Source organism: Colobus angolensis, unplaced genomic scaffold (genome assembly GCF_000951035.1).
Source record: "Colobus angolensis palliatus isolate OR3802 unplaced genomic scaffold, Cang.pa_1.0 Scaffold372, whole genome shotgun sequence".
Taxonomy (NCBI): Eukaryota; Metazoa; Chordata; class Mammalia; order Primates; family Cercopithecidae; genus Colobus; species Colobus angolensis.
This window is the reverse complement of record NW_012117066.1, coordinates 656,550-677,982: the sequence shown is the minus strand read 5'-3', so window position 1 is coordinate 677,982 and position 21,433 is coordinate 656,550. Positions and strand designations below refer to the sequence as shown.

Here is a 21,433-nt window from a genome sequence, read left to right as displayed (position 1 = left end):
AGGAACACTTTTACACTGTTGGTGGGAGTGTAAACTAGTTCAACCATCGTGGAAGACAGTGAGGCAATTCCTCAAGGATCTAGAACTAGAAATACCATTTGACCTAGCGATCCCATTACTTGGTATATACCCAAAGGATTATAACTCATGCTACTATAAAGACACATGCACCCATATGTTTATTGCAGCACTATTAAAAACAGCAATTGGAACCAACCCAAATTTCCATCAGTGATAGACTGGATTAAGAAAATGTGGCATATACACACCATGGAATACTATGCAGCCATAAAAAAGGATGAGTTCATGTCCTTTGTAGGGACATGTATGAAGCTGGAAACCATCATTCTGAGCAAACTATTGCCAGGACAGAAAGCCAAACACTGCATGTTCTCACTCATAGGTGGGAATTGAACAATGAGAACACTTGGACACAGGGCAGGGAACATCAGACACCAGGGCCTGTTGTGGGGTAGGGGGATAGGGGAGGGATAGCATTAGGAGAAATACCTAATGTAAATGACGAGTTAATGGGTGCAGCAAACCAACATGGCACGTGTATACATATGGAACAAACCTGCACATTGTGCACATGTACCCTAGAACTTAAAGTATAATAATAAAAAAAATGTACACCTGAAGTGGCATAATCCTGGAGGCTTCCTTGGCAGTGGAGCTGAAGAGAAGGCTGTTTCTTGTCATTGCAAGGAAATTGCAAGGAAAACTAAAGAGTTTTGTTAAGCAGTCACTGATATATATTAGAGCCTTGAGATAAAGCAGGGAAAATATGTATTAAAATATGTATTAAATATCATGCTAGGCAATTTGTGTTTATCCTACTGAATCCTCATATGCCTCTAAGAGAGAATGCTTTTGTATCTGTCTGCCTGTCTGTCCCCTGCCCGTGCACACTCAGAGGAAGCCTGCCTGACCACAGCCTGGCAGCGGGCTCTGCTCCATTTGGAGAAAAGGACTGTTGCAAAAACAGATGAAAGTAATTGTGGAGGAAAGACACTGAATGCACTTAGAATAAGCAACTATCCATTATCTTTATAAATATAAACTGACAACTAAGGATTGATCATCAGACATTTAGAAGAAAACTAAACAAAACAAGGGCAAGTTTTAATAAAAATTCTTAAAAGCTAGTTATAGAAAGAAAAATCCTTATTTTGGTGAAAGGTATCTGTCAGAAAACCAACCGCCATAAAAAAATGGACAAAATTGTGTATACCTATGTAACAAACCTGCACGTTCTGCACATGTACCCCAGAACTTAAAGTATAACAAAAAAGAGATTAAAATTTTTCACCACAGAGTAACAGATAATTTAAGCAGAGTTGAAATGTAAGCTAAAGGCTAATATTTTGGATAGATATCACCAAAAAATGGTTATTACTAATTATATATATGAGTTCTTAAAATCAATAAGAAAACCACAAGTGCAATTTAAAAATGTCAAAGTCATAGAGTATAAAGAACAATAAAAATTGGTGTTCAGGAAAATGCAAATAAAAAAGATCTAGTAAGAATTAAGTACATTTGTAATTTTAGTTTTTTAAGGGTGTGAAGAAAGAGTTCTTTCATGTGCTTCTGGCGGGAGTGTAAATTGGTACAACAACTTTGGAGAGGAATTTTGCTTTATTTTGCAGAATTTTCAGTGTGCATTCCATTTGCCCTACAAATTCTCCTGCCAGGAGTCTATCCTACAGAACTATTTATATAAGTATGAAAAGATATACATATTAGGATATTCATGGAAGCAGTACTTGTTAGAGAACCTTTAAGTTTTCTTCTCCAAGAATTAGCTCAGTTTCTTCCAGAAATAACTTTTCCAGTTATTTATCTTGGGCATTATCTTTCATGCTATAGGCTTAAGAAAATGTCTAGTGATACTTGGTTACCCATTCATGTTATTTCACTTATCCATTGGCATTTAAGACAAAAGCAATGTGAAGGTTTCCTGAGAACCCTCTGTACCTTGTGAGAGTTTGTTAACAGGCTAAGTTCTACAGAGTCAGAGAGTGCGCGGTACCAGTCAGCAAGCTGCGCTTTCTCCAGTTCCACAATGAAGACAGAAGTCTTGCAGCACCCACCTCTCATCCATGTCCTAGTTCCTTTCCGTATTTGGATGAGGAGGCAATGCCAGCATTCTGAATGTGTGTGTCTGCTGGGAGTGGGGGGTGCCTGTTCCACAGACAGGTTTTTTCACTTCTTTCCCCATTTTCAGTCACATTCTCCCCTTCTCCCCTCCCTTTTACCTGCTGTCTTCCAGGCTCAGAGCCTCTTGGGGCTTCATCTCACAGGCCAGCCCCTCCTCATCCCAGACCCCCTCTGCACACCTGGGCTGTGATTTCTTCTGCTCTGTTAGTGAATATTCTCCCATCTGCTTTCTGTCTTCCAAAAACCTGTTAAAATCATTTGCTCACTGATACCCCTACTCCAGTCTTCTTGGTGGTTTTAGGTCAAATTTTTTTTTTAAATTAAATCCCTTTAGTATCATTTTGAAGGAATCTTTGGAGAAAGGGAAGAAAAGCTCATGTGCTCAGTTTGTCATCTTGAACCAAAATTCTAAAGTATTATTTGTAATATTAGAAAACTAGAGGCAATCTAAACATCTCTCAGTAGGGAAGTACCTAAATTAATAATGCTACATCCATTGTACGGAATACTCTGCACTAAAAAAAATTAATAACTTAGCCTTATATGTATTAATATAAAAAGATACCCATGATATGACATTAAAATAAGGACACAAATTGCAAAAAGTATGTGTAGTAATATCAATTTTAGAAAATATCTATTTATTGGTACTTACAAAAAGGGCTGAAGAATACACAATGAACTGTGAACAGTGGTTACTTACTGTCAAGTAGTCTTTACACTTGAAGGCAGTGGATCAAGTGTGAAGTTTGTATAAAGAGGAAATTTTACCTTTTTGCTCTATTTCATTTGTCTTGCTTAAAATTTTTACAGTGAACATGCAAAAAATATTAGAAATTAATTGTCATACAAATGTAAGACATCATAGTATTTAAACGTCCAATGTTTCCCGTAAAGAAAGCTGTTCAGGCCGGGCACGGTGGCTCAAGCCTGTAATCCTAGCACTTTGGGAGGCCGAGATGGGCGGATCACGAGGTCAGGAGATCGAGACCATCCTGGCTAACACGGTGAAACCCCGTCTCTACTAAAAATAAATACAAAAAACTAGCCGGGCAAGGTGGCGGGTGCCTGTAGTCCCAGCTACTCAGGAGGCTGAGGCAGGAGAATGGCGTAAATCTGGGAGGCGGAGGTTGCAGTGAGCTGAGATCCGGCCACTACACTCCAGCCCGGGTGACAGAGCGAGACTCCGTCTCAAAAAAAAAAAAAAAAAAAAGAAAGAAAGCTGTTCAATGAATAAATTAAAGCTTGCAAATTATAGGTGATCCATAATACTTGACTTTTTTCAACGCTGACCATTATTGTTGTTTAAAACTTTTAGGAGAACATGCTTAAAAGTAAGCATACTGCCAGTTTATTTTGAAAGCTTACAGATCTTTAAAAATTCCTTCCAAGTCTAAAACTCTATGACAGTCTAACATGTTGGCAGGTAGCACACGTCTTGTATAATCAATTTGTGCTTGGGTATGCTTTTATGTCTGATTTCTTAACTGTTGCATAATGACATTAGTAAACTGAACTGACTGAACTATGCCAAACTTTGATATTTCAGCTAAAATAACTTTACAATATCTTTTATTAAGAAAAAGGCAAGTAATACAAAATGTCAGTCATTTAAATAAACTTTTTTCCCCCAAATGGTAGAGTTCAGAATAATTCACATACAAAAGGAGAATTCATAGCTTACACTAAATACAGGAGTTCTAAAGTCTTTCCCATTAAAAAAAAGTTTAGGACTCTAGAACTCATGAAACAGTCTATATTTTGGAGCATGTAAACAAATTCAAATAAACAGAAATTTGGAGCTCAAGTCTGCAGAGTTTCATTAGTTTACAACCTCAAATGAGATGAATAAACATCTTATCTCCTGAAATACATGCACCATTAAATGTTATGATTTCTCTAGCTTTGCTTGGAGAAAAGAGTAAGCATTGTGGTGAGTTGGCTTCTTCCCCTAGCTCTGCATAGGCCACTCCTCCCATGAGTTATGGCTGGGAAGGGGCCAGACCCAAGGCCTTCAGAATCTGAGTCTACTAGGCTAGACCTTGATGGTCAAACTAAATTAAGCCAGAAGCTCAGAGTTAAGTTTAATGTACCATCACTATAAATGTATCAGCCAATGTTTCTGGAATCATACCTCCTTTTTCTATTTAGTTTTTAAGTTTTAAATTTCAATTTTCATATCTTAACTCTATAATTATACCTTTAGTAAGTTTTAGTAAGTCTAAAGCTTTTTGAAATAAGCAAAGTATTAATAAATAATGTCCAGTGTTAAAGATCAGAAGGACACGTATGTGAAAATGCTTTGGAGATTGAAGTATTATATATGTGTGGTATGACTACTATTACGAACTAAGTGAGAAGTCTAGGGTGGGAGGAGGGAGAGGATCAGGAAAAATAACTTAGGGGTACTAGGTTTAATACCTGGGTGATGAAATAATCTGTACAACAAACCCCATAACACAAGTTTAACTATGTAACAAACCTGCATTTGTACCCTTAACTTAAAAGTTAAAAAAAAGAGAATCCTAGGGATGCTCATTTAAATATTGAGGGCTTTAAAAATCATTTAAAATGAGTTGATTCAAAAAGAATAAAATACTGAGGAATACAGCTAACCAGGGAGGTGAAAGATATCTGAAACTTTAATTCAAAACACAACTCAAAGAAATCAGAGATGACATAAACAAATGGAAAAACATTCCATGCTCATGGATAGGAAGAATCAGTATCATTAAAATGGCCATACTGCCTAAAGCAATTTACAGATTCAATGTTATTCCTACCAAACTCCCAATGAAATTCTTCACAGAACTAGAAAAAACTATTTTAAAATTCATATGGAACAAAAAAAGAGCCCCAAAGGCCAAGGCAATCCTAAGCAAAAAGAACAAGGCTGGAAGCATCATGTTACCTGACTTTAAACTATACTACAGGGCTACAGTAATCAAAACAGAGTGGTACTGGTACAAAAACAGACACACAGACCAGTGGAACAGAATAGAGAAATAAGGTCCAGAAATAAGGCCACACACCTACCACTATCTGATCTTCGACAAAGCTGACAAAAACAAGCAATGGGGAAAGGACTCCCTCTTCAATAAATGGTGCTGGGAGAACTGGCTAGCCATATGGAGAAGACTGAAACTGGACCCCTTGCTTACACCATATATAAAAATCAACCCAAGATGGATTAAAGACTTAAATGTAAAACCCAAAACTATAAAACCCTAGAGGACAACCTAGGTAACACCATTCTGGACACAGAAACTAGCAAAGATTTCATGATGAAGATGCTAAAAGCAATTGAAACAAAAGCTAAAATTGACAAATGGGATCTAATTAAACTTAACAGCATCTGTACAGCAAAAGAAACTATCTACAGAGTAAACAGATACCCTACAGAATGAGAGAAAATATTTGCAAACTATACATCAGACAAAGGTCTCATATCCAGCATCTATAAGGAACTTTCACAAATTTACAAGAAAAAAAAAAACCATTAAAAAGTGGGCAAAAGACATGAACAGAAGACATACTTTTCAAAAGATGACATATGTATGGCCAACAAGCATATGCAAAAAAGCTCAATATCACTGATCATTAGAGAAATGCAAATCGAAACCACATGATCTTTTTACAAAAATGGGTTAAAAATGGCCTCTCAATATTGATATTGCCCAAAATGATTGCTGGAAGATTCCACAGCTTTTCAGAAGATGTGCACACTACTATGTATAGGTCTGCTGTCCCAGGCAGATGAGGCAGAAAGAGGAGAAAAATGGCTTTTGCTTTAGACCTCCAGGGAGTGAAGGCATAGACAGGATCAATTGTCCCTGGCCACCTCAAATCCCAACAGAACAAACATTAGCTGGTCTCTGCACTTTGCAAAGAGCGTCTCCCATCTTAGAGCAACAATTTGGGCTGTTATCCACTTTATAACCATATTTCTCTTGGGAGAAGCAAAGGCTGGTTTAAATGTATAGATATTAAATATTTATCTGCAAGAAGGACTTTTTTTTTTTAATGTTCTCCACCCAAGCTTCTCATTTCAAGGCGTAGGCCAGGCGGTACTTTGGCATTCCCCAGGGACACTGTCTGCATGCCCCAGGACTCTCGGCCACTGCTGTGTCTATCTTACAGTTCTGAAGGAATACATCATCTGGCAGGGACAGATGGCTTTCTCTGGAAAAAGACCAAGCTTACCCAAATAGTTGTTGCTCTTGTACATCTCCGTGATGTTGATTTTTGTGGCTCCCTGGGGAATCTCCACGACGCGGTGGTAGCCCAGGCTGGTGAGGGCATGCTTAAACACGCCCGACACAACCTGACAGCCCGTGTTGTCTCCTCCACACACTCCACATTTGTCCACGACTTTGTCGGAGCCTAGGTAGTCATCACAGCCAATGCTCTGCAAATAGGCAGAAAACAAAAGACTCTTATAGTATGTATCAGGAGCAGGCAGGAGGAAGGAGGGGAAAAGATCTTGGGCAAGAAACTTCTTTTCTAGCTATTTATGAAATGTACATTCTAGGAGTAGGGTGGGAGCCACAGATAGTAAACCAGATAAGCAAATAAAAAACAGAGTTTATTTGGTGGTGGTAAATGATCAGGAGAAAAATAACACTGGGGAAAAGACTAGGGAAGATGTAGGGTGCTAGAAATTTACTTAAACAGGTTGTACAGTGAAGTTGTTCTACAAATCCCCGTTGGACTCTGGGAGGGGAGAAGATGGTCTGTGCTGGGAGTTTTATACAAAGAATCTCTCTGGAATCATGACAAGCACCACACCTGAAACTGGGGTTTGCCCCCAAGTCTTCTCATATATGCTACACTTAGCAAAGTATCACCAAAAGTAGTGTTCCCCGGACCAGTTTCTTAGGAAATTAAATTGTTTGGGAGCTGAAACTCTACTGGTAACTGTGGCTCTAGAGGTCTGAGAAACAGGACTTTTTCTTGTTACCCCAGAGCATTTTTCCCAGAGCAGAAGGACGAAGGTAAGCAAGAGCCAGAAACATCAACAAATGGGATCATAACCTGCTAAATCACAGAGTGCTGTTTGTGAAGCCGGTCTCAGTATATAACGGAATTCTGACTTTCCTGAATTCCCTTCCCCGACAAAAGGAATCTTCCCATTATGCATTCTAGGATCTTTTTGCTTTATCTCTCCCTCCTCATTCATGTTTCCGTTGGGACCATTTTATGTTGCATACAAAAATTAAACTTTGGGCCAGACATGGTGGCTCATGTCTGTAATCTCAGCACTTTAGGAGGCTGAGGCAGGAGGACTGCTTGAGCTCAGGACTTTGAGACCAGCCTGGGCAACACAATGAGATCTAGTCTCTATAAAAAATAAAAAATTAACCAGGTATGAGGGCACACACCTGTAGTCCCAGCTACTCAAGAGGCTGAGGTGGGAGGATCACTTGAGGCCAGGAGTATGAGGTTACAGTGAGCTATGATTGCATCATTGTACTCTGGCTTGGGCAACAGAGCAGGCCTTATTTTAAAAAAACCAAAAATTAAACTGTGAAACAAAATGGAATGATCTTCACAAAATCTTTTTCCACTTCTGCAGCTTTCCACTCCTGACCTCATAGGGCTCAGGATCATGTTTCCTGAATCTAACATTGGGACTCATGTTCTGAACAAAGAATTCTGTCACTTTTCCATGAGCAGATGGAATTGAGTAGATTATGGTTTGGACAATGAAATGTTGTGAGTACAGGATTATTCACTGGGTCATGAGGATATGGAAAGATACTTGAAATGAGAATGGTATTCTAATTCTTGAGACACATGTTCTCCAAATCACAGGCTTGTCTCTTTCTTGCATTCTAACTGCAAAAATTAGACCACATCTCAAGGGCAAAGAGATCAGCAACCAGTCAAAGTCCACTTTAGATTTTGTTATGCAACCCCGGGTCTCTTCATGTAGGTCCTATAGGTCAAATCCTGTGGGCAGAGTCAAATCAAAAGGTGTTCATTCCTTCCCCTCTAGCTGCATGCCTGATTGAAACCTTCCTGCAGGCACTGCCCTTCTGCATTATTGCTTCCATATTCCTGAGTGCACATTGACCCATCAATAATGACTGGTCTCTCTTCACAAATAGCGTCTCTGTAAAACATTACCTCTGACAGTAATAGGACATCATCTCAATATGTTCATCCACATCCAATTAGCCTTTCCAAATGCCATGTTTGCTATGTATTTCTCCTCCCTCAAATCCTTCTCACCCTGCCCCATGCACATTTTAGCAGAAAAAATAAGGAGTATGTTTTCCATGCATGATATCCATAGCCCCACCCCCCTTGAATTCTCCCTTGCTTTGAAACAAACAAAAAAAAATGTCACCAGCAACAGGGGTTTTGAATAGTAGAACCCATGTTATCAAGGCAAGATTCCAACTGAATCAAGGAGATGACTCTGACTTCATCAAGGGGGAAGGTGGACAGGAGAGGTGGTCAGCACCCACTGCCTGCCTTGTCTAGTGACATATCACACTCCCTCTCTTCCCAGCATACAGTCTGTTGCTGCTACCCCTGGACTCGACTTGTCCAGACTGAGCTCATTCTCATAGGGGTCCTTCTGTTAAAGGGAGCAATGTGTACACAGGTAGGAAAGAACACAGAATGACACGGCTGAAGTGCAAGCCTGCCGGGAGGGATAATATGAGGCTGGAGAGTTCAGCGGAATTTGTCAAGAATCTTGTTTGCCAGATTGAAGAATTAGCTTTTCATCCTATGGCATCAGCAACCCCCAGATGTCTGGAGAAGGGGAGAGCCATGCTCAGACCTGCTTTTCGGTGATAACAATGGCTACAATGTGGAACCGTCCAGTGAGTCTCTCTCCTGTAACTAGGGTGTAGGAGATATTTCAAGAATGAATGAGAGTCACCAAAGATGGGACAGACGTCACATTAATCACATGAATCCTCAGCCCCAGCCCAGTTAGAATGGAAGTATCACAAGGAAATTACACAAGCATGGACAGCTTCAGATAACCACAGACACAGATAAAATGTCATTTCATCTTGTCAATCAGACATTATATGAAAATGCTCTGTACAATTTGATGGACCCACCCCCACCAGATTTCCTGCACAGCATGGTTGCTCTGGATCAATCTAGACATGGGAAGGAAAGGCTGTAAGAGTTTTTCTGGTAGATGTCCAAGTAGGCTGGAGATTGGTTTCAGTGAAGCATGTGGCTGCACAAGGTTGCCAAGAACTAAAGATGACGGCCTGTTTCCCTGGAGCCATGATCAATAGCTTCCTTAGAACACACTAGGAGCACTCTTCAGTGGTCTAGTGGCTACCCAGGCCTCTAAGAGACTTGAGTTCCCATGGAGTTACCAAATATCTCTCCTTTACTTCACAAAGCAAGAGGGACAACTCCAGAATGAGAACTAGGCAGACGACACATATTCAAGACCTTAATATATAGCTGAGGCCAAGGGCAAATTACACACATGACAGCTGTCCCTTCTTCTGCACAGGGCTGTTGTGAAGATCAGATGATGTAATGAGGGACAATTTGGACTGGATGTCTAGGAGGGCATGGCTGGGGAATGACCTCTGGACTAGGATCTGAATGATATAAAGGACCTGCCATGACAAGATCAAAACACATAAAGATGTATTTCATCACTGATACTGTTGAGTGACTACACTGAAAAGGCTGCCCAGAAAATCCCAAGCTGAATCAGACACAGGTCCTAACTTTGGGAATCTGAGTCTAACAGGAGTGATCAGACATACACACAGAGAATCACAAGCTATGAGGCAGTGAGGAACCCCTGCATGCTCTATGTCATGCTGGACAGGATCAAATCTCTTTTAGAAAGTCGATAATTAACAATTGGGTATACACAGAGTCTGGAGGATGTTGCAATATCCCAGCCTGAATGAGGGGAATGGGGATGGTGTGAAGGGATTTGAGAGATGCTTACAATGCAAAATGAACAGGACTTTGTGACTGTCCTCATCCTCCTCCTTGCCATCTTCCTCAACATTATCATGTCTAACATTTATAGTCTTTAGTATCTTCTAGGTCCTCTGAAACATACATGTTTTTCCATTTAATCCTAAAAAGCCATCTGTGAGATTGCTGAAATTTATAGGAAACTAAGACTTAGAAGAGAGGTTAGGTAATTTGCCCAAGGCTAAAATGCTAATAATAGGTAGAGCTGGGATTTAAACCCAGGCCCCAAACCAAAGCCCATGTTTTTAACCATTAGGTAAAAGTTTGGAGGTCAAAGGATCGGAGGTCGTGTTGAGGGTTCTAGCTTTGCTGAAGGAGTAGTGGTAGTGACCTAGGTGCAGAGGAACAAGTTCAAAGCATGGTTACCATGAAGACTGGAGAGAGCCTGGCTTAGAAGTGACTCTGACTTTCTCCTCTTGCAGGATTATGAGGGACCAACCCCATTATGTATCTCTCTTACACTGGCTCTTTTAACATTATAGTTTACACACAGTGTGGGAACACATATTCTAGCCCATCTTCCTACTGCATTACTTTCTTATTGTTATAATGCTTTATTTTGAAATAGTGTAAGACTCAGAAGTTTAAAATGAGTGCAGAGAGTTTCAGTGGTCTTTTACCCAGCTTTCCCTAATGATAATATCTTGCATAAACAAAGCACTTTGTCAAAACTTTGTATGCCATTGACAGAAGTATAATACTATTAACTTAAGAATAGGACTTGTTTGTATTTGTCATCTTTTAGATGTACTTTTTTTGATGTTTCATGAACTATTATCACATGTATAGATTACGTGCTATGACTTTCTTTAAAGCAGCTGATATTCTCGTCCAAAACACAGTCGTATAATCATTAGGTATAATCATTCGCTGATGTCATTTATCAGGAAAAACAGTTTGTAATAATGGAAAGAATGTTGGGCTGGGAACCAGAAAACCTGGGGTGCAGTCCTGGCCCAGTCCCTGGCTTGCTGTGTGATGCTGGATTGGTCACTTGTCTCTGAGGTAGGTGCTGAAAACATTTCCACCACCATCCAGATCTTCTTCCCAAGCACAGTGTTCAGAAACGAATCTGGCCTGAATTCTGGTTTGTGTATCAGGAGGCTAATCAATTGGTCACTGACAGGGAAGACTTAGTGCTGACCTATGTCTAGACTCTTTCAGAGGCACCACTGCAGTGTCATCAGGGGGTGCTTAGGGTGGGCAAGAGAATCTGCGTTCTTGTGCTGTCTGCCGCTGATGAGTGCTGTATCTTTGGACATTTTGATGAGTTGTTCTGAGCCGTGGGATTTTTTTTCTGCCTGGATAGGGATGGAGCAGCTACCCCTTAGGACTGTTGGGAAAATCAAATGAGGGAAACACAAAAGGTACTTAGCAGAATGCTGCAGTATGGTGGCTTCTCAGAAAATGCTGGGTTTTGTCATCAATGTCTTCATGTATTTGATTTTGTCTGAAGTCTATTCACTTTGAAGTAAATCCCATCATCATATAACCACCCGGACCCACCCCTACTTCTGTAACACTTTCTACTACTTCTGAGTCAGAAATATTCTCTTCTTCAATTGGTGAAATTCAGAAAACTTTGAACAGCAAAGAACAAAACAAAATTGACCAAGGTTCACCATAAAGTCAAGACACCTTGCACAGCTTCTACATTCTCACTGCTCAAACAGCACCCGTTGAAAAAGGCCAGAAAGAACATCTACTCTCTGATCTACCTTTATTTTATGTTTCTTGCTTATCATGTACTGCAGTTCAAAATAGATATTTCTTGCTGTTACAAAGACCAGTGGATAACCATCAGATGTCCTTTGTATTTTTTCCAGTGATTTTTGTAACACGTTGTAGGAAAATTTTACACATTGCAAACCATCACAGGAGAAATTGCTCAAGAATTACCCCCAATTGTGTGCCAAAATTAACCTGAATGAAATTTCCTGAGGGAAATGAGCAATCTGGATGACATATTTGGAGGTGAATTTCACAGGGAGGAGGCCTCTGTCCGTCACGGCAGGGTAGGCTGGTGCCAGGCATTCAGATAGTGGAGGTCCTGATTCCCTAATGGGAAGCAGATGTGTCTGTGTGTGCTCAATAAACATGTGAGACAGGGTAACCTCAACTGTTTGGCTAGATGACCCCCACAGGTAAAACAACGTGCCTTAATAATCATGCTGGTAGAACAGTATGGGAGAATATTAAAATGATTAGTAGCTGACACCAAGTTACTTATATTTACAGTGAGCTAATTCGTGGAAATGCATATGGATGCCAGAATGTTTACTCATGACATTCTGTTGAAAGAAATCCTTTGCATGTGATAAATATCTTCCTGTTATTACTGTTAGGAATGTAGATCAATACCACCTTCCTGGAAAGCAATTTAGCAATATAGACCGTTTGATCCAGTAAATTCTTCTTCTAGGAATTTATGCTAGGAAATAAGAAATCAGGCCAACAGTTTCTGTATGAAGGGCTCATCACAGTATTATTAATAAAAAATTGGAAACATCCTAAATGTTCAACATAAGGAAACAGTTAATCTATTCTGGGTGGATCTTTTTCCAGTTGTTATTCTCATTAAAATCTTCTAACACTTATGCCTGTAAAACTGACCTTCAACATAGTTCAGTAAATGTTTCCTGAGCCAACCTCAGCTATGTGCCAATGCAGTGGTAGGCAGCAGAGACATGAAGGTAAAATAAACAAGGTTCCTATTTACAGTCTAAATCGGGGGTCAGCAAACTGTAGCTAGTAGGCCAAATCTGGCCCACAACCTGTTTTTATAAATAAAGATTTATTAGAACACAAACACGCCCCTTTGTTTAGTTATTGTCTACGGCTGCTTTTGTGCTGCAACAGCAGGTTGAGTAGTTGCAACACAAACAGTAAAGTCTACAAAGCCTAAAGTATTTAGATTTGGCCCTTTACAGAAAAAAAATTGCCAATCCCTGGTCTAAACTGAAAGTCAGACACAATCAAATCACTTCAATATTGTTTGTAAACGTCGAGAGGGAGATGGGCAGAGTCCTGTGCAGCCAAAACCAAGCTCAGGTAGATACTTCCAAATCTACCCGATTGCCCTCATCTTGTACCATATACACCCACTTGATTTGTTCCAAAGTGACTCAATTGTAAAACAGAAGGCAGAGAGTTGTCTTCCACAGTAGTCTTCAACTTTTTTAAGTAGAAAAAATGTACCTCAAAAATAAAATCTCATGTGGAAATCCAAAGCTCCACCACCTAAAATGAGAAAAGCAGAACTGCTTTGGTTGAAGGACTGTCAGGGTTTAGAAGCCTAGCTTTTCACCCTCCTGCCTGCTCTTCTTCCTCAAGGTGAGGCCTTCTCAACTCCAGCTCTACTGATGTTTCGGTCCTGAAAGGTCTTTCTTATGGGGGCTGTCTTATGCATTGTAGGACGTTTAGCAGCATCCCTGGCTTCCATCCACCAGATGCCAGGAGCATCCCTCTCAGTGTGACAAACAAAAATGTCTCCAAACATTGCCAAATGTTCCCCATGGGAACAAAATCACCCTCAGTTGAGAATTACTGCTCTTTATTCCAAAGCTCACGGGACACCTAGGAGCACATAATAGATTCCCCAGAAAGCTTTAAAATGATGGCAATTCCATAGAAGCACATGAACAGCCTTTGTAAATGTCAGAGAAGCTAATAAGCAAAGAACACTTAATTATCCAATTTCCAAAAATAGTTCCTTACTGCTATCAAACCTTCTCCCGTTCTTTAAGAATGCCTCTTGGCTTAACTTCAGCATGAGTATGATTATGTATTGCAAAGAGCACAGTACCTGGGACACAGTAGGTGTTTAATAAGCGTTTGTTGAATGAAAGAGCAGTTGGTTGAGGAATTAAAAGATCAAAGTTACGGGACTAACTTGCTCTTCAAACTGGCTCATCTCTAAGGTCCCTTCTGGTGCCAAATTTTTTTCTTCTAAAAGGAGATACAGCCCTGATATGAAGCATCCTGCCATGTTTAAAGGGAGGGAAATTTGCTTTATATACACAAAATTAAATTGGAAACAGGAATCAATGGAGATCAAATTGACAATGCCATTCATTTGAAGAGAAGAAATGGTCCATGGGATAAAAGGTATGTTGGCTTCCTAAACGAAAGCAATTGTAAAACGAGTGATCTGGTTTTAATCAAGCTTATGGCTGTCACTTTTCAGTACCTCATCCTAGTTCATAATAGGATAGCATCTTATCAAGGGACTCAGATGGAAGAAAATGTTGGCGCTCTTGTAGGATAAACCTGGGTAAGAATCAACTGTAGCTATGTTTACAAAACTGAAGAAAGGAGTCCCGAGAGGTAAACATATCATATGCTGTAAGATAATTGCCACCTCCCCCAATTCCCACTACGGTCATCGTTCTCTGGAGGGTGGCGATATCCCAAACTCTAAAATTCTAATGCTTTACTTTCATAATTTTCCTCCTCCATGGATTGAAATGGGGGAAAGAGGAGATAGGCCTGAAATAGCTTTTGACAGTGATAATTGCTCTATTATAAAAGCAAGGTAACCATATTTTTGTATAGAATACTAGAAACCTCTAAATTTTCACTTTACTTTTAATGTATAGAGCTGTAGGGTGAATTGTGTTTAAAGAGATCATAATATGTCTGACCAAATTTTATTGTAATTTTTTAGTGTGCCAGGAGGGGTGGCAGCAGGAAAAAACCACATGGGATGGGTCTGTTAGAAGCTGTGGTTTGGGGCTGATAAGGGGCCAAGACTAGGAAGTTCCTTGCAGAACAGAGCAGAGAGACACTGCCTACACCCCATAGGGCAGAGTTCTGGAAGCCAGGTTATCAGCAAAAAGGCAAGAGCAAGTTGGGTTGATGAACTCTGATCCAGAATGGAGGTTGCTTGCACACTGGCCTGATTTACAGGGCCTCCTGAGCACAGACGGCCTGAGTCTACCACTGCAGGTCACAGACAGAACACTCTCAGAGGACCGTCCCATGGCCAGAAGGCAATAATGGAGATTCTCGCTGGCATCCTCATCATTTCCTTAACGCACAGCCAAATGTGCCTGTTTGCATTTTTCTCCACAAGATGGCACCTCTAAGCCTGTGCAAGAGGGTACTTACCTAAACAACTAGTTTAAGTAAAAGAACCAGTGATCCAACATTTAAAAAAAAAAAATGACTGTTGAGAAACACAAGAAGGGTGGACCCAGAGAACCAGGATGACTGCATATTTACTGTGCTCTTATGTGCAAGTTTCTGCCATGTTGTTAAGGCATGATTTCATTTTTTAAAAGTTTTTTTTGGAACATCAAAAAAAAGGTGGGTGAAATATTCAGATCTTGTAATTTCCAAAATGGTCAAGAAAAATGTTTTAAAATCTGTGTAAATGAGTTACAACATTGGGGAATAGATGGGTTTCTTAGGTATCATTGGGCCATCTCGAGGGATGGCTGAGAGGACAGACTGGGTGAGTGGGAAGAGATGATGAGAGAAAAGGCTGGCGACCAAAGTGTAGGATCTTAAATCTGAAGACTCTTGAGTGAGAAACTGAAGGCTGAAAAGCTCTTTTCAGAAGATGTCTGTCAAACACAGGCAATGGACTGGAGATGGAAGAGACTGGAGACTGGGACATACAAAGACAACTGCATTAAGATGGGCACAACGTTATGGAGGCCTGGACCAGAGAGATTAAATTAGAATGGAGGGCAGGAGCCCACCAACATCACGCTGAAGGAATGGCCAACTGGACTGGAGACGGATGTTCTATCCAAGGTGAGGTAAGGAAGACTGCGGTTCCCGGCCTGAGAACCTGGAAGAATACTGGTGTTCTTGAGGCAGAAACTCCATTAGGGGGCAGGCGCCATCTTACAACAAGGGTCTGAGCATGGATCTTGATACTCATTAATTAATTCATCAAATTTAGTTATAATAATTCTCCCCCATGCTTTCATTGGAACGTTCCTCTAAAACCCTATGCATTTTTATTTTAGCTTTTCGGCTAGGACTCCTTCTAAAGTCTATTTTATAATTCTCAGTTTTTTAAAAAATCAAGACTAATAAGTGTAAGGTTCTTGTATTGGTTCGAACCCTGAGAGTGTGCCGACAGACAACACGAGGCGATGCGGAGCAACATGCTGTTTTAATGAGCGCCTGGATGTAGCCGGGCTGAGGCCTAAAATGGCGTCAGCCCAGGTGAGGACAGGGCAAAGGTTTTACAGTCTCCTGTAAACAGGAAGTGTCCTAGTCTGACATTACTGCTACGTTGTACCTGGATGGCCTCTTTTTCGATTTTCATGGGTACGTGTCTTCTGGCCGGCTCTCTTCCTGCTTCTGCTATTTTGGTGGCGCATGCTGCTGGCACAAGTAGCCTTGAGCCTTGGGACTGGGCCTGAGAAGGGAGGGGTTATTCATCTCCTTAAGCTTTCAGGCCCCGGGGGAGAATCTTCCAATAAGCATTGGTTTATTTTCTCTGGCCCCTTGTTACTCAGTGTGGTCCATGGACCAGCAGCGCAGGCATCATCTGGGGCATTTTAGAAGTCTTGCACCAGTTCCCAGGGCTACTGAATCAGAACCTGCAGTTTAACAGCATTCTCAGGTGATTCCTATGCAGATTCAGGTTTGAAAGGTGCTGCTCTACACTGGGGGTCAGCAAGCTTCTTTTGTCAAGAGCCGGAGAGTAAATACCTTAGGCATTGCAGTCATATGGTCTCTGTCGCAGCCACTCTGCTGGATTGTTGCAGTGTGAGAACAGCCACGGACAACTTATGGCTATGTTCCAATAAAACTTTATTTACACAAACAGGTGGCTGGTGGATTAGGCTCACATGCTAGATTGGGTTTACTTGCTAGATTTGGCCCATGGGCTATAACTTGCTGACTCTTGCTCTAGATGACTCAGAGACATTCTGAGGTATGAGAGATTGCCACCCTGTATATTAAGTGGGTCCAACTACTAGAAGGTCTCTGCCATCCCTCCTCTGGATGTCAGAAGTCACTTCTTGCAGCTGGCAGTCCTTTCCTGACTTCCTTATTGGCTGTTTTCACCAGGAAATTGTTGAAGAGCAAATGAACTGTCACAGAACTGAAAGAACTCCCTGGTCATTAAATGTTGCTGCCATAACTGGCTAGCCATATGCAGAAGATTGAAACTGGACCCCTTCCTTATACCATAGAAAAAAATCAACTCAAGATGGATTAAAGACTTAAATGTAAAACCCCAAACTGCAAAAACCCTGGAAGACAACCTATGTAACACCATTCTGGACGTAGGAACTGGCAAAGATTTCATGACAAAGATGCAAAAAGCAATCACAACAAAAGCAAAAATTGGCAAATGGGATCTACTTAAACTTAAGAGCTTCTGCATAGCAAAAGAAACTATCAGGCTGGTGTGGTGGCTCATGCCTGTAATCCCAGCACTTTGGGATTAACTGAGGTCTGGAGTTCAAGACCAGCCTGGTCAACATGGTGAAACCCTCACCTCTACTAAAAAATACAAAAATTAGCCAGGCATGTTGGTGGGCACCTATGATCCCAGCTACTTGGGAGGCTGAGGCAGGAGAATCACTTGACCCCAGGAGGCAGAGATTGCAGTGAGTTGAGATCATACCATTGCACTGCAGCCTGGGCAATAAGAATGAAACTCTGTCTCAAAAAAAAACAAAAAATGAACAAAAAACCCATGAGATCTGGCTAAATAGAAAAGCCTAGTTTTGCTTCCAGTGCTGGAGAGAGAAGAAAGGGAGAGGAGAAACGAGGAGATGGTGGAGAGCCAAAGAGAAGCTCTGAGTGATGGGCAACTCCTAAGGACCTTGAATCTGAAGTTCACTTCCTGGGATTTAAAGAATTTAACAAAAATTTCTTTTGTATGTACCATATGTTCAAAACATCTTTTCTTCTAGACACATGAATGTTCACCTAAAAGCCTTCCTAATAATGCACATTACACCTGCAGGTGATATCATTTTCTGAGCCCTAGTTTTGTACCTGTAAAATGAGGGGATCGAAGTATAATTTACAAATCTCTTGTGAGGCTTAAATGAAATGTGTAAATGAAGGTATCTAATTCAGAACTGGCATGAAGTAGGGGCTGGTAAAATGATGTGCCTTTCTTTCTCCTTGAGACCCGTCCCTTGGCAGTCTGGCCATGGGAGTCCCTTTTTCACACAAGCTACATATACTTCTCTACCAACAGGGGAGGCTGGTCTGTTTGCACTGTCCACCGAAACCCCACTTTCTTTACACATGATTCTCAAGTGGTATTTGAAGACAGAGTTGTAACAGGTAAACTGTGGGGAAAAGAAAGAGAGATCAGCCTGTTACTGTGTCTATATAGAAAGAAGTAGACATAAGAGACTCCATTTTGTTCTGTATTTGAGATGCTGTTAATCTGTGACCCTACCCCCAACCTTGTCCTTGCAAGAGACATGTGCTGTGGCGACTCAAGGTTTAATGGATTTTGGGCTGTGCAGGATGTGTCTTTGTTAAACAAGTGCCTGAAGGCAGCTTGCTGGTTAAAAATCCTGCCCATCCCTGGGCAATGGAACATCTCGGTGTGAGACCCGATTGTATGCTCTGTTTACTGACATAGGAGAAAACCGCCTTATGGCATAAGGTGGGAGTTACTGGCGCAATGGTGCTAAGAGGTTTATGGAGATGTTTGCATATGCATATCAAGGCACAGCATTTTCCTTTGAACTTATTCATGTCACAGAGATCTTTATCCATATGTCTTACTGCTAATTTTCTCCCTAAAATGATCCTGTTGTCCTGCCACTCCCTTATTTTTAAGATGGTAAAGATAATTATCAATAAATACTAAGGGAACTCAGAGACCGGTGCCGGTGTTGGGTCCTCTGTATGCTGAGCGCCGGTCCCCTGGGCCCACTTTTTCTTTCTCTATACTTTGTCTCTGTGTCTCATTTCTTTTCTCAAGTCTCTCGTTCCACCTAACGAGAAACGCCCACAGGTGTGGAGGGGCAGGCCACCCCTTCAGTAAACTGCCACAATCTATTTGCATTTCAATAATGGTCTGGGACAATGGTGATCAAGGCTTCCAGATATTTCTTTTATCTTTGTTACTTTTCTCATTAAAAAAAATACTTAGACAATTTTTTTTTTTGCTAGTCTTTCCTGGTTTGTCTTGGAGACCAGCTATGGAAAGCCTCAAAAACTGGAAAGGGATTATTTTCATTTTAGAAAAGAGCAAGGGAGACTGCTGGGTGGAGCCTATGGGTTGGGCATGTTGGGTCACGGTCTTAGATGAGTTTTAGGTAGAAAACAGATGCAATCAGGGCATTCAAGCATCTCCCAGGCATTTAGGCAGTAGGAGGTCCCATGGATATATGTGACAGCTATTATGACTGAACTGCTCACCACGTGCTCAGCACCTTACCTAATATGTTATCCAGCCTAATTCTCTCAACAACCCCAGGTGGTAAGAATTACTATACCTATTTTGCCAAAGCTCCAAGAAGGTAAGTAATAGGTCAAAGCTCACACAGAAGTGATGGTGGTGGGTTTGAAATAAGTGTCTTCCGGCCCCAAAGGCTAGGATCTTTTTCCTCTGCTAGTTGTATTGTCTCTTAGAACAACAGAAACCCTTCTTGTAAGAACAGGGCCTGGTAGATGACTGACCAAGGGCCACATATACACTTTTATCTCTCAGGCGGCTCTCGGGCTTTCACCAACAGGCTTACACACAGGCTTTACTTCCAATCCGAGGCCTCCCCTCCCACAAGGCCTGGCCACATTGCTTCAGCATCTCCTTTAGCTTGATTCCATTGCAGTCCCATATTGAAGTTCCCTGAAGTCCCATATTGTGCTGATTTACCCCCATGAAGGGGCATCTATAATACCACCCTTCCTCCCATAACAAATTCCTAGATCCAAAACTATCCACTGAAATAGTAATGATTTTTCTCATTTGTCATCCTGGGAATGGGAACTATTGGTTTGTCAAGTTGAGAGGTATTTATAACTCAAGAAAAAAACATCAGGTTCCTTGGGCGATGTCATTACCCAACCCGAGAGCTTGCTCTCTGAGATCAGAATGGCTAAGAAATTAAATAAAGATAATTTCTTATTATTCTCTCTTCTAACCATAGATAATCCAATATGAATATTTCATTAGGAAATAAAGACATTGTGTTCCATGCACTGTCAGAAGGAAGAAATTTGGCTGAAATGTTTAAACATGAAGGCTCCTTCATGCTTTTCTTGAAGGATGGCTAAGAACAGGGTTATCTGTCAAACTCAATGTGTTGCTTAACAGTAATTCAGGTGGCAGCCAGATGAATGATTCTCATGCTTGCCGAGAATTTCCCTTCTCTTGCAACTTTAAACCAAAAGGTAGGGCAATGGGAGATCTGCTGCCCACACGTGGCTTCCAAGTGACTGCACTAACAATATGCACTTGTATACATAAATATTTAGGACACATAAACCAGTTGGAAAAACACTGATCCTTCACCTTCTTTAGTAGAACCTCGAAATTCTTAACTTTCACCAGTCCCTTCTTTAAAATCCAGATTGTATTTATGAGCTTTTAAATCATGCCCCGCAGATGCGTAAGCATCAAGGCTGAATGTTGTGGTTTCAGGTAATCTATACTGCATGTGGTTGTGAAATTTATCTTCCAAAGACACTGCTGTCATCATGTCATTCCTCTGACTCAAAAGGCCTCCTGATGTCAGCTGTCACTTAAACGAGCTGATTATTTCCTCCTAGGCATTATGTCTATATGTGATTCTCTGATTCCGGGTGGAAGGGGGTGCCTAGGGCTGCAGTCGCTCAAGAATAAGCCTTACTCCAGGAGTGGACAACTGAGTGAAGGTAGGGATTTTGACAATGATCCAGTGTCCTTATGCTTTGACAGCAAAATACTTTGCTGTCATAAAGTGAAAATACATAATAATTAGTGACACTATTTATTAATTATATCTCCTAATTTACTGGGTTGGTTTTATGATGATAAAAAGCCAGTTTATGTTTATAAAAAGCATCTGACACATGGAAGAAACTCAATGCATATTATTGTTTTATTTAAAGTCAAGTTAAAGATAACATAGAGAGCAAATTCAAAGAAACACAACTAAATGATATCAATTATCAGCTTAAACAGTAGCTGCTTGGAATGTTATTTAGCTAGAGAATGGCCTGAATATACTTTTAAAAATGTGAAACAGCAGCAAATATGGAAGTAAAAAGAAAAGCATTTCTCCAGTAGAGGAGAACATACTCTGGTTAAAAGAGAGAAAGAGCCAAAGTCAAAAAGAGTTTGAGGATTCCATTTTGACAACTT

The 21,433-nt window shown here is 40.8% G+C and overlaps 1 protein-coding gene across 2 annotated transcripts in view; it reads right to left on the bottom strand.

Moving 5' to 3' along the window:
* The window catches only part of THSD4 (thrombospondin, type I, domain containing 4), a 704,860-nt gene that overhangs the window by 120,642 nt on the left and 562,785 nt on the right, over nt 1–21,433 (bottom strand). For both annotated transcript variants that reach the window (XM_011953812.1, XM_011953813.1), the window contains one exon: nt 6,367–6,571. In XM_011953812.1, the coding sequence (XP_011809202.1) occupies nt 6,367–6,571 (205 nt within the window). The remainder of the gene's footprint in view (nt 1–6,366; nt 6,572–21,433) is intronic.